The sequence below is a fragment of the Melitaea cinxia genome, chromosome 4 (genome assembly GCF_905220565.1).
Source record: "Melitaea cinxia chromosome 4, ilMelCinx1.1, whole genome shotgun sequence".
Lineage (NCBI taxonomy): Eukaryota > Metazoa > Arthropoda > Insecta > Lepidoptera > Nymphalidae > Melitaea > Melitaea cinxia.
Window position 1 is genome coordinate 9,350,570 of NC_059397.1, and position 14,340 is coordinate 9,364,909.

General features: G+C 33.1%; 1 protein-coding gene across 1 annotated transcript in view; it reads right to left on the reverse strand.

Annotated features, from left to right (window-relative positions):
* Window positions 1-1,258: 1,258 nt before the first annotated feature.
* Window positions 1,259-14,340, reverse strand: part of LOC123670140 (teneurin-a) — a 45,091-nt gene continuing 32,009 nt past the window's right edge. The window contains exons 12-23 of the mRNA XM_045603645.1: window positions 8,587-8,751; window positions 8,161-8,335; window positions 7,801-8,043; window positions 7,463-7,690; window positions 7,176-7,366; window positions 6,817-7,052; window positions 5,945-6,673; window positions 5,463-5,866; window positions 3,437-5,322; window positions 3,188-3,341; window positions 2,750-3,104; window positions 1,259-2,636 (exon numbers count right to left, since the gene is read on the reverse strand). Of these exons, the coding sequence (XP_045459601.1) occupies window positions 1,645-2,636; window positions 2,750-3,104; window positions 3,188-3,341; window positions 3,437-5,322; window positions 5,463-5,866; window positions 5,945-6,673; window positions 6,817-7,052; window positions 7,176-7,366; window positions 7,463-7,690; window positions 7,801-8,043; window positions 8,161-8,335; window positions 8,587-8,751 (5,758 nt within the window). The 3' untranslated portion in view covers window positions 1,259-1,644. The remainder of the gene's footprint in view (window positions 2,637-2,749; window positions 3,105-3,187; window positions 3,342-3,436; window positions 5,323-5,462; window positions 5,867-5,944; window positions 6,674-6,816; window positions 7,053-7,175; window positions 7,367-7,462; window positions 7,691-7,800; window positions 8,044-8,160; window positions 8,336-8,586; window positions 8,752-14,340) is intronic.

Below are 14,340 nucleotides of genomic sequence, written 5' to 3' on the forward strand. Positions count from 1 at the left end.
AAGTATTCCTTTTTTAAAATTAACAAAAAACATACCGTCTAAAAGGCTTCCTCCAAAAAAATTTTAAGTAAACTTGATCACTCCTTTTGAGTTTGCTTAGATCTGAATGGTGAAGGGGCGTAAACGATGAGTCACAATTTTTTAGCACAAATACACTATACTACCTATCAATTTACTATAGAAAAATATTATTTTTATTGTTATTTTATTTAACGCGCACAATATCGTATATGTCAATGATTAAAGCAGGAAGGAATAAGATTTTATTGTATAATTATATTTTTACACAATCATTGTATATACCGATATTAACTGTTAACAGTGTTGTATTTGCAGCACTCTATTAATGCGTCTCTATATTAATTTTATTGTAATAAAAAACAATAATTTGTTTGAATGTTGCTGTTAACACATAGCGATGTCTATTAAACGTAGTTAAATAAACGTGCGAATTGTTGATCTCATTTGTTTATGGACATGTAGCTCAATATGTAGGGATTTTATGTATTTATAATACAAAATCTCAGAACTTTATTGAAATGTAAATTTCTATTATAAGATATTATGATAAATTGTATATATATTTTTCAATAAAGATGTTTTATACAAATAATCCAATTTTGTCACTAAACTGTATAAAGTTTCCAGTGTCGACTTAATTACTTCGATTTATGTGTAGTTCGTTGTAAATATAATAGTCGTTATAAGCGATGTTGCGCTTATGACGTTGTATAATAAAATTTATATGAATGCGTTGACTTGGATTTATGTATAAATTGATATTGTAAAAATAACTCGACTACGTTGTTCAGAGATTGACGTTTCGAATAAAAACTTTTACACAAATTTCGTTTTGTTACTTCGATTTGTTTTCGTTTGATGGTTATATTATATTTCTAAACAGAAATAGGAACCTATTGTTTTTTGACTTTCCTATTTCATTTTAAATATAGAAAAATGATTGGGTATAGCTGTTAAGGTATTATGTCTCTCATGTTTAACATTTTTGAAAAATGCTTCAGTTATTCTATCAGTTATTATATCTATCGTATATTCAGTTATTATATATAGTCTATTGATTATAAGTATTTATGTTAAAACATTATATTTTTGATATTATACATAGTTAAAAAAATGGTCTAATACACAATAGTTAAAGGCATTGAAATTAGAAAATAGTGTTGAAATAATAAGACAGTTAATTGTTTTGTTTTATAGGTTTGTGTTCAGTCTCATTTAGGCTACATTAAAACTACAGTTTGATTTGGTTAAAAAAGTATGCTTTTTATTATTCTTTCAAATAGTCTTCATCTAAATTTTATAAGAACATTGGACACAATTGAAGCTTTTTACCGATAAATAAGTATAAATAATTTCATATTCACATAGATCGTCTTATTTTTACATACATTACATTTATTTAATATCAGTCCTCTCAAAAGGTCCATTCTCTCCCTGCAAATTAAAATTTAATATTTACATAGCGATAGGGATTCGCATCTACCGTACATACATACATCAACAATTAACAATGAATAGAGACTATTTACAAAATATATTTCACGCACACACACAAACGTCCCTCATCGTTCACACACATCGATTTACATTCATACGATTTGGCATATGGATGGCGACACGTCACTAGCAGAGGTCGTCCCAGGCGAGCCACCACGGCGCGCGGCAGTCCTCGCGCTTCCGTCTTCGCCGCTCGGCGCGGTCGGAGCGCTTCTTCACAAATCGAACGTTATACGGGTCCTCGGCCAGCTCTGGGTAACGCGCCACGTCGTGAACGTACTCTCCCTCGTAGCCCGCAGCCGATCCGGCCTTTTGAATTTCATCTAATTCCGCAGCTGACCAATCTAAGGAACCGCCTAAACCGGCACGTAGAGCTTCGCGTTCTCTGTGCCAAGCCTTACGTATAGCGGACGCCCGGGCGTGATGCAGTAGACGTTGTTTTTCTCTTTCGGCACTCGTACCATAACGTAGGTTTACTATGCTCGTCTGCCCGTGAATCTTTACATCGGCGTAGGACCGGCCACCTTCCGCTACTTCGTGGAAGGTGACATTTAGTTTTCCTTGCATACGTTTCAATTGTTGTTTATCGTCAGCCGCTCGCCAGGTATCCTCCTTTACAAAGTAGAATACATCTTGCTGGTCCCCGTGAATAACGAAAGAGAACGGTAACAGATGAGATCGATTGAAAACAGAGGTGTATACGTCTCTATAGATAGCATTAGCTGAAGGTACTGTGGTAACAACCGCTCGTCCTCGTGAATTCCGAGATATCAGAATACCTCGTCCGAAAGGTGGTTCGGAGTCGGAACCGATTCTTTTAGGGGCAAGATTGAGAGCATCAGATTTTAATGCGGACATAGCTGGTATTGAGAGACTTCTAAAATCGGCTATTCTCTTGTTTGACATATGGGATAAGAAGCCTGACTCGATTGTGACGCTCGGCAATAGAGACATAGCCGCTGGTACTCCTGGCCCACTGTCAACAGGCGCAGTGCCCCATACTGGGCGGCCGCGAGGTATACTTGGTAATATTGATCCTCCAGGTAGTTCATCCGGATATAGTTGTGGTGCTAGGCTCTTGGTATCATAGCCTAGTAAGGCTAGCCAAGATAAGTGATCTGAAAAATGAGGTCATTATTAGTATAAGTTTTCACCTTTCTTTACGCAAGGCGTGCGTTTATCAAAAAAAGGTCGAAAACTAAATGAATTTCTTAATATAAATAGTAAGTACCTGCTGGTTTCTTGTTCTGTGGTCGCACGTTTATGGGATCATTTCCATTAAACCTGTACAAGTGTAATTGCGTTGGATTGTGTATTCTTTCTATAAGATTTTCCCAAAGCGGGGACATCCATTGTCCTATAAGAGGATCGTACACTTTTCCGTTCGCCATATGTACGAGTGACGTTACTTGATCTAGTAATCCACCACAAAAATCTACTGGTAAGTATAAGTATGGATTGGAATCATAAACAATGTGACCGTAAGGAGATCTCATTATTTCTCGAATGCCTTCTCCATATTGATTGAATACCATCACTGGAGTTCCACACTGATCAGTGGCGATGTAATATTTATGACGAGCAACCTAAAAGTATAATAAATATTTAGTATTTTTTTTCGTTTTAAGCTACACATTATAATTTATATTAAGATTATCTATATTATTACCTGAGTATAAATAAGATGGCCTCTATCATCGTAAACAAGTGTCATGAATCTATTTTCACGTGGTGAATAAATATGGCTGACTTCATGTGGTTTTCCCTTATTTGTATAGAAGAATTGGGTTACATTTCCGAAATTATCTTTTCTGGTTGACAATCTATAAGGTAATATATAAGGTTAGATTCGTAAATATTTGTACGTATAAAAAAGCAAAAATTATTATTATTATTATTGAATGTATTATAATATTACCTGTCAAGGTGATCATAATAGTAACGAACATCAAATCTTCCTCGTTTCGTTGCTCTTATAAGTAAACCTTTAGCATTATACTGAAATCGTTCTTCCCTCGCATTTTGAGAAACAAGCCCTCGACTATCATAACGATATTGACCTTCTCCAAACTTGATGATACGGTCCATGTCATTGTACTCCATTGGAATTGTATTTCCTCTATAGGTTAATGATAACATATTTCCATTATCATCATACCTAAAACCCCAGGGTTCCTGCGCTTCTACTCCAGTTAATTGACCATCACAATCCCACGTGTAATTTTTAACATTGGTGTAGGTATTGACTCCTACGTTTCTGGTATGCGTTCGCGTTTGAATTATTCTACCATGTTTGTCATATGCGAATTCCATTCTAAATGCTTCCATTCTGTGTATATTAACAGATATTTCCTTTTCAAGGAACTGATCATTCAAGGTTCTAGAAAACATGGCAATACCGTCGTATACGGAAGTTTCATTCCATTTTTGTTTAGAAACTGTAAACTGACCTAAAACTTCAGCTGCGCCAGTTTTACTGTTATAGATAATGTGATGTGGTATTAGGGTTTGACCACCAATGCGACCCTGGACAGATGTTGTTCTATAATTATTGTCATATTCGTATATTATTTTAGCGTTACTTAATCCAGTTTTAGCTCCGTAATCAAGTCTTTCCTCTACAAGTAAACCGCCAGCATAAGTAGATTCCCAGCGATAATCGACATCCCGATCTACATGTAATATTTCTGATGGTAGTCCACTGTTCTCTGAATAATGAATTTGAGTTTGGCCATCACCATGCACAACTTCTGACACTTTATTCGTTGTGAAATAACGATATATGATGCGGGCGCCATCGCCTGGGAAAACTGTTTGTAAAAGTTCTCCTGTGTGAGAATAATGTTGCAAATATTTCTTTAAAGATCCAGGTGGCGTGTAGGTGACTCTTAAAAAGCCAATAGAAGGCTGAACACTAAACGAATGATTTGTTCCGGATGGTAGAATAACATGAGTAAGACCACCACTATTATCATATGAATATTTGAAATGCCTTTGACTTGCTAACGTTATTTTGGAAACAAGGTTGCCTTCGTTATAATAAATGAACTTTGTACCATCTTGTGGGCTTGTTATTTCTGACAGCATACCGTGTGGATCGTAACTGTACGTTTCTTCACTGACACCCCATTTCCAGCCATTAATTCTATAAAATCTGTCATAGGAAATGTTAAGAGGTACTCCAGCACCATGAGGTGTGAAAGAAAGTGGTAATCCAGCAACATCATAAGCTATTGTAAATAGAGGCATTCGATCTGCATTAAAGAATGTTTCCTTGCTCTTAAATTGATCAAACTCGATGATTAAAACTCTTGAATCGTTAACCCAAATTTCGCGATTTAGGGTTTGTTGTGGATTTCTAACATCACCTACTAGTGTGTACAATGAATACATATTATTTATTAATCCATCGCCAAAGGTTGTTGTTTGATGTGACCACATATGTAGCATTTCAGCTTCAATTGGTAAAGCGGCTTCAAGTAATGGATGCTTGGATGCTGCTATGCTTTCGAATTTACCTGACCACGGAGTGTCAATCACTAAGGTATTATTAGTAAAAATTCGCCCCTCCGTTATTTGCTTTCCGTTGTTGATTGTTATTTGTTTAAAAGATTGTCCGTGCAGGACGTACTCGCATTTCTTTGACACACCTACTGGAATATTACTTGTTGGATTTGATACTGTAACTGCAAGTCCATAGTTTTTAGCAAGTCCCGAAGTTATGTGAACTTGTTCCCCTGAAGGCATTATAATTCTAGTCACACGCCCAAGTTCATCATAATTGTAAATAGCTGTGTCACCAGCCTGAAAAACGAAATAAAGTATGTTTTTATTTATTTATAGTGAATATCTAATTAGAGACCAAGTATAAGTTTTTTTTATAAATAAATAAATAAATATCTTATAACTATTACTACATTATTAACTGTAATATTAATACACACCCCTGATCTGCTGTTTAGTAAACCTGTGTTAGCGTCATAATCCAATTCAATTTCTGACGTTCCCTTTTCTGTAATTTTTGTTAAATATCCAATTCCAGATATTTTTAGTTCGAGTTTATGATCTTGTGTATTTTCAATTGAACTAACAATGTTGCTATAATCCCGTAATAGTTGAATTTTATTACCCGATGCATCTGTTACTGTTGATAACTTTCCAAAACTAGTATTCTTTGAGTACAAAAACGAATATCTAGTTTTTCCAGAAGTTAAATCTTTTGTTGTTATGTGTTGACCATAACGATTGAATACATAAATTTCAGATGTAGGAGGATAAGGTATTCTGAATTCACCGTTTTCATCGTGTGAAGGTAAATAATGTTTTAGTGCCAAAATGTGAAGTGAACCTGTGTAACAACATATTAATAAATTTAATATAAAAACTTTTAAATTTTACGTATTTTTTAAACTGTATAATAAAATACCTTGGTCTACCACATTTAATACACCATCTGGTGTCACAGCTAAAGCAGATATTGTTTGGAATTTGGCATTCGATGACAGCAGAGTCTCTGTGTTAGTTGGAGGCTCATCCCCGACTGCAACACTTAGTCGACAAGGACATCCTGCACCTTCTTCGCGAAGATTTACTGGTATAACAGTAGCCGAAATAGACGTATTGCATTCGCAACTAAGTTCTTTAAAGTTTTCTTGCACTTTTCCTGCAAAGTGCATTATTTTTCCTGATGGATCTATTGTTTTGATAGTATTTGTTTTTTTAGCATCGGATTCCGCAACATATAGAATACCACTTGGTGCAAATGCTAATGCCTGAATTGTGCCTAAACTAGAATCTTCCCTGAACTCTGTATTTGTTCTGTTTGTGGGTTTGACAATTGGTTTACCATCACTTCCAAGTCGACAATGTGATGGTTGACCAGCCACCACCTTTATTTTCATATCAACTGTTAATTTTAAGATAATTCTGTCGTCTATAAAGTACAACGATCCATCTAGAGGAGATAAAGCCACACCAGTGGGCCATTGTAACTGAGCTTCATAAGGTGGTATGGCACCTCGGCAAGGTACGGGGGACCAATGATTGTGATGTCCGTGATGTCCCACAAGCGTGTGGATTATTCCGCTTGGGTCAACAGCACGTATGTTTGTTCCATCTGCGATATACATTGTTCTGTCCGCTGCTATAGCAAGACCTAAAAAAGTAAAAATGAAGGTTATAAAATTTGTTTGTAGCATATTGATAATTCAGTTCAAATATACTTTATTGGGTCAATATAAATCAAATAGAAAATCAGGATAATCTTTTAAGTTGACTTTATAAGGTTATATAGATTACCTTTCGGATGGGCCAATTTAGCGTTTATAGCAGGTCCTTCATCACCGCAGTTGGAATCGTCTCCTGGCACACAACGGTCACCATTTCCGACTATAGGCTCAGAATTCATTGCAGGGTCTCGTACTTTGTCTAGAACTACGACTCTTCTAACTTGATGTCTTTCAGAATCTGATATGTAAAGATACCCATCTGCTGGCGATATGCAGATGTAGTATTGATATGCAACTTGTGTTGTTCTGAAAATGAAATTTAATTTTTAAAGGTAATTAGAATTGGAAAATAAATGTCAGTTTAAAAATTCTGAATTTATATTGTATGCGATAAACTTAAGTTAATAAATTTTATTTTTTAGTACTTACTCTAATTGAAGCACAGTCGTAACGACTCCTTCCGGAGTAATCCGTCGTACAAGATTAAAGTCCCCGACATATAGTGATCCATCAGGTCCCGAAGTGAGTGCAGTTGGTGTTAAAAGTCGCGAATCAGCCGCTTTGCCATTACAATGATCAGGACAATTTAAGGACCTTTGAAGCCCTGTACCCATTACCACCTAAAATTAAAATTATAATAACAGTTATTATACATACATATTGCATACATACTATAAAAATTCTACGTTAATTCAGTTAAAATTCTTGTTTAATACCTGAACAGTTCGGGGATATTGCTTTAAATGTAACAGAGCACCGTCTCCTTTTTGTAAAATTCCTTCATGGAAGTTATAATGATGATGTATATCTAGGCCCCAACCACCGATATCAGAAATATCAACGTCAAAACCAGTTAAAGTTGCAGTTTGCGTTTCCCATACAATTGCCGAACACGTAGTATATTCATAGCCAATTGAAATTTTAGCCTGTGCTTGTCCGTATACCTAAAATAATTCATGTTTATTGTTTTATTTAATTTTATTTAGTTTTTTGTCACATTTTAAATTAATCATATTTCTTTTTAGATCTAAGAGTAAAAATTGCAGTTATATACCTTTTGTTTATAGACATTTCTCTTATTCCAAGCAAAAACATGTGTCAAGTCTGGATCGGCTTCGTAAGTGTGGGTATGTAAAGAGCCCTCGATCTCGACGCGTACATGCACCCGAGTAAGAGAGGCCGGCACCACTCTTCGGGTCAATTGGATGTGTACACATGATAAGTATCCAGCTGCTTGTGATGAACGATAAGTTAGTTTCACCGATGAACCAGGTATCCCAATAGACTCGCTTACAATCTGTTGAAAAAATAATGAATGAAATTCGTAATATGTGTCCCAGCTTACTTAAAAATTTAATAAAATGAGATTTAAAAAAACCTTAATTACTATTAAATGGTAAAAATGCTTATTTACCTGTGCCTCAGGATATATGACAGTTGATGTTGTGGGGGATGAAATGGCTGGTGCAGCTAGTGCTGGCATCGCTACTACTTCAGGTCTGAGACGTTCGTGATCGTGCGCACTACATGGCGGAATTTCCGACTCCCACCATTGAGGCATGGGTGACCAATCCAATCGAGGTGGTGCTCTAAAGGATAAAGAAGAAAATTATTTTTTATAATAATTTTTGCTAATATTTTATTGAATAGGAATGTCGGCTTTGAATAAGATTACTATGTAATATATTATGTTAATTTTGTTTTATGTACATCAATAAAGCTTGCTTTTAAGATAACACAAAATATTTTTTAACAACTTTAAACCAAATCAAAGTAAATATATGTATTTAATAGACATATATTGCCTTTTTAAACTTGTGTTAATACTTTGTTGACTGACCTCGGTGTAGGTACTTTGATGCTGTCATCGCTTAACTCCATCTGTACAGGTGGTAATACTACAATTTGGTTCCATGGTACAAACACCGTCTTTCGAAGTGGCTTGAATGGTGATCTCTGGAACTGCAATGTAACTGCTCCTCCTCCATTCACCAGCACGTCGAACCTAGCAAGTTACAAAAGTAAAACTAGAAATAATTCTTAAACTACGTTTAAACAATAAAGCAGATAAATGTTTCGTCTTAAATCAGTTTTTTTAATATAAAGTATAATCAAAATAATTATTTTATAATTAAAATTATTAAATAAGTATATTGTTTAACGCATTCTATTAAATATTAAAATCAGTTTAATCTACTCTTTATAACATCAACCGGTGAAACAGGCGTTTATTTTTTATTTTTTTAATTAGGACTAGCCCGTTCAACGGGGTTGGTAACGATACCGATAACGTTACCTCTTACATCGCCAAATAAAGTTTAACGCGCAGGAATCCCCGCCACGCGTCAAGTAATGCGATTGATTAAATAAAAGTAGATCAAATACTAATCATTATAAGTCAGTAAGTATAAGTCGTTTTATAATAAATTTTAAACATAACGGGTGTATATTTAAGGTTAAAGCATGAAAAGAAGCAGGATTCCCGCGCGTCGATCTTTATTTAGTGACGTCAGAGGTAATGTTAACCTCTTTGGCGCAGTTTGCAGTGATCCTGCTTCCTGCTCCGAGGGTTGTGGGTTCGATTCCCGCCTCGAGTCTGTTACCTGTGTGTCTGTATATCAGCCGGTTGTTACCTATAACACAAGCATTAAGTTGCTTATCGTAGGAACAGACGACCGTGTGTGTTAAAAAAGGCATTTGTTGTATAGGCAAATAGTTATTTATCGGACCCATTTCTTAATACGCGTGTCTATTCACAGTTCTGCATAAAATAAAATCAGCGTAAACATCATCAATTTTTTTTTAACGAATTTAATTATATTGCTAATCGGAAAACAATTAAATAATTTTATCTACACTAATGTTGTAACATTCTACTTATGTTTCCAATACTTGACTTATAATTACTACTGTTATAGCGCAGACAACAAAACACTCAATTTAAGCAATTTCACATGATGGTATAATATCCACATCGATATCGTAAAATCTCATTATAACATCGCGCGCATGCGTGTAGCTGCGCTCTCATTGGTTAGATTTTAATGGCGGCAAAATCACTGTGACAATACACGTACGCGTGAATTTAATTTAATAAATTAAAAGTTAAAAATGGATAGCGACGATGATATTTGTACGCCTCCGGATATTCTAGAATTGGCAACAAAATTAACTCACAATCTTTTGCCAGAAAAATCTAGAAAATTATATGAAAAAGAATATAATAACTTATTCCGACTCCGTCTACGAGCTCTACTGCTTGCCCCGCGACCGCTACAGCTGCTGGATCAATATTAACATTAACTTTCAAAATTGTACCATCCAAAATTTGAACAATTATTATAAATAAACTATTGTCAGCTTTTACTCTTGTTGTTTGATTAATTGCATTAGTGAAGATAAAGTAGTGTATGCAACTGCATATAACACGGGTATTAAAACACTCGTTACTATTATGAAACTCGCTGCACTCGTTTCATAAACTCACACTAGTGTTTTAATACCCTTCATTATATGACACTTGCATAAACTACTATTTTAGTCTAATCCCCCCCCCCCTTATAACCTTAGGGAAATGGAAAATAGATGTTGTTCGATTCTCAGACCTACCCGATATGCACACAAAATTTCATGAGAATCGGTCAAGCCGTGTCGGAGGAGTTTAACTACAAACACCGCGACACGAGAATTTTATTTATACCATAATATAGCTGCGCGCACTGTAACGATTTTTTGTCTTTTTTTTTTGTCGTACCAACTCAGAAGCCTTTGTGGTTTCATGCACAACACTTTACTGAAGATCATGACATGATCAAATGCATAGTTTACGATTATATAAAGGACATACAGACAAACATTCATTTATACATATAGATTTTAATAGTGTACGATAAAAAAAAAATCGGCCTGAATCTCAGTTTCCTTAACAAGAAGTAAATTATTCAGATATGTTTAAATTGTAATATGGTATAACTTGTTCTACCGTAGTGCATTGAAGATTTTACCTTAATTTTCTTGAAAAAACTCGATTTTGACGATATAAATCCCTGATTTAAAATCAAACCAATTGGAAACGAACTTTCCGCTTTAGTATTAAGTATAACTAGTTACATATTAATAATCAAATATATTGTGACACATCGAATTTTAGTATGAGAACCAGCTTGCTACGGTTTCGTAAAATACCATCGTACTAAAAAATTAATAATTTGGTGTTTATTTATGTGGTGTTACACAAATTCTACGTTTTGATAAGTTTTTTGATAAGTTGAACCTTGTGATGCAAACTAAATAAATTACGTGTAAAAAACTTAAAAAAAAGCGCTTTATTAATTATTTTATAATTACTATTATATTATTTAAAAGTGCTTAAAAGATTAAAATAAACGTCCACTATCAACATATAACACCATTACATAATCTATGTTATATAAAAGCTTGTCGCGAGATTCGAGTACTCGTATTTATGTAATTTGAAAGTTTTAAAAATTAAAATCGATCAGTTAATCATTTGATCAAGTTATTTAATTTGCTTGTTTATTTACATAGACAAATTAAATTGTGATATAAACTAAACATGTAGGTATACAAAACTTCAGCTCAACTGGTTCAATATATATGCTTCAGAATTGAGTTGCAAGATTCGACCCTACAAATATACATAAAGACGTACATTGCAAGTTATATAAAAGCTTTAAGAAAAATCTGAACTGACTTAATTGGATAACTTGTAAGCGCCTCACTACTGGGCTTAAGCCTGTTAGCTATTGAAGCGAAGGGTTGGAGCTTGAACTTGAATTCGCTTTGCCGTTCTAATCCGTGTGAGCGAATAATTTACATATAACGAGTAATCATGGCTATCAACAGCTATAATAATAACAACGGCTAGGAACGACTAAAATATCCAACTAAATATTTAAATTTATTTTCTTACTATTTAGGTTTAAATAATAACAATGAAAACGCCCTAATATATATATATATATATATATATATATATATATATATATATATATATATATATATATATATATATATATATATATATATAAATATATATATATATATATATAATAAAATGGTAGGAAAGTTAAAACTGTACTTTGAATATTTTTTAAAAGAATACTTGGGGTGTGATCTACAATCGATACCGAAGCCAAAAATAAAGTTTTTAGAATTTTTGTCTGTTTGTCTGTTTTTTTGTTTGTCTGTATGTATGTCCGGGCTAAACTCAAAAAGTACTGCATGGATTTACTTCACATTTGGCACTCATATTATTAAGAAGTCGGGTCAACATATAGGCTACATATTATCACGCTATCACCTACGGAGAACAAGCAGTGAACCTTTATTTCTTCAACGCATTCTGTAAGAACGTGTAATCTAAAGACGCATATTTGAATGTTGTTGTTATTATGTTAATAACCATGCTATAAGCTAGCTTCACACTATAAACAAAGACACTGTAGTATATTTAGTATCAGCATTGCACCCGTGCGAAGCCGGGGAGGGTCGCTAGTTAATAAATAAATATGTATATTAAGTTAGTATATTATACAAACGAATGACTAAAAACAATAAAAATAAATCTCATAAATTAAAATTAATTTTACTACTTATCGTTAGAGCAACCCTCTCGTTGGTAGTGACACGTAAAATTCCATTTAAATTGTCCTAATTAAAATGAAAATATGTATATTCATTTGTCAAATAGAAATTTAAGTACTTTCAATAATTATAAACCTACAGTTAAAATTATAAAAATAATAATCATTAATATCGTTTTTAGCTTCATATTGGATTCTTTTTGCAGTTACTGTTTTTACTGCGTCAGTTAAAAGCTTTGTGCGAACACACTCAGTAACAAAATATCATATAAGTGTGAATGTCAGAGACGATACGATGCTTTATAAAATAAAGGTTACTTCTAAAACTTGATGTAAAACAAATGTTTTCCTTCCGGGCAAAATATAATAAGTACTTCTTCTCTGTTTTTATTTTATTATATTCTACTTGTAGGTTAATACCTATATATATACTATTATATTATTAATTATTATTTAATGCTAATGCATTAAAGTTATTTTTTATTATTTAATTAGAACAAACAATTATTAAACATATGTTATATATTTATAAAATAAACAAGCCCACTTAAGACTAAATTTCGACAAGCTCAAAAACTCTTAATTGTGGACAATTTAAGCTTTTTGCTTGTCGAAATAACATTCCATAATATTTTTATTTTTAGTTTACAATTACACAAAGATCATAATATACACGAATTTACGCGAATTTTTTTTGTCTTATTGGGTAACCTCTGTTTCTAACTGACTTCAAAAAAGGAGGAGGTTACTCAATTCGACTACATATTATATATATATATTAATGTACGTTCGGGCATAAGTTCGTCGTTTATGACCCGATTTTGATAATTCTTTTTTTGTTGGAAAGGAGACACCCTAAGTGTGACACCATGATAAGAAAACCAGGATCTGATGATGAGATCCCAGAGAAATCGAGGGAAACCCTAAAAAATCCGCATAACTGCACTGGGCGTACCGATTTTGATGATTTTTAATTAAATCGAAAGCCGATGTTAATTACCCGGTATAAATGTATAATCTTTATATATTTTTTTTTCAACAATACTATTAAATTATTATTTCTATGTCTAATTCATTGTGAACTTTTTAAGTGGGAGTGGATTTATAAACCCTCCTCGTAAATGGAAATCCTGACCTTTGTGTTGATGTTTTTAAGTGAATAAATTCTCTGTCTTTGGTAGAAATTTTTATTAAATTTGCTTCTAACTTATTAACACTATCCGACACTACAAAATTACAGGCGTATATTTCAAATCAAGTCTATTTCATGTTTAAGAAAATACATTTTTCTTAACCGGGATCTACTCATATAAATAGCATTATAATCGATTTAGCTTTTAGGAGATCCGCGATAAATATATTTGTATATACAAAAGAATTATATCACAAGGGTACCTACATTTCATAGCAGTATCCTATAAAAGTAGTATGGCGTTGAAACATAATAAGTAAAAATTAACTGGGTATTGTAAAAAAAACTGAATAATTACACAGTGAGGTGAAAACAACTGATATATCCAAATATATACATATGTATGTAGAATATTTTTTTAAATAAATAAATAGTACCTAATATAAAAATATATGCCATAAAATCAGTTACATTGTGAAGATATACAAGTCCGTAAGGATTTTGTACCATAAACTATGAATATATTTTTGATTTATTTTTATTAAAAGTGTAAAGTTAAAGATGTATGTAAGTGTATAGTGACTTTTTTATATTAAAGTAAAAAAATGAGAGAAAACGTTATTTATATTTATTACATGACAAATATACATAAAAATAAGTGAAATTCAAAAAGGTTACTCAACTTATTTGTTTCCACTGTTTGTATCGTATTGTAATTGATATTATTATCTAAATCTAGTAATTATAACCGTCAGTATACAGTACGATGTCTTAAGTATTCGTTAAAAGCTTTGTCTTACTTTATTTTCACAAGTTTTTTGGGAATTAGAAATTACCATATTCATGAACTGCCAGT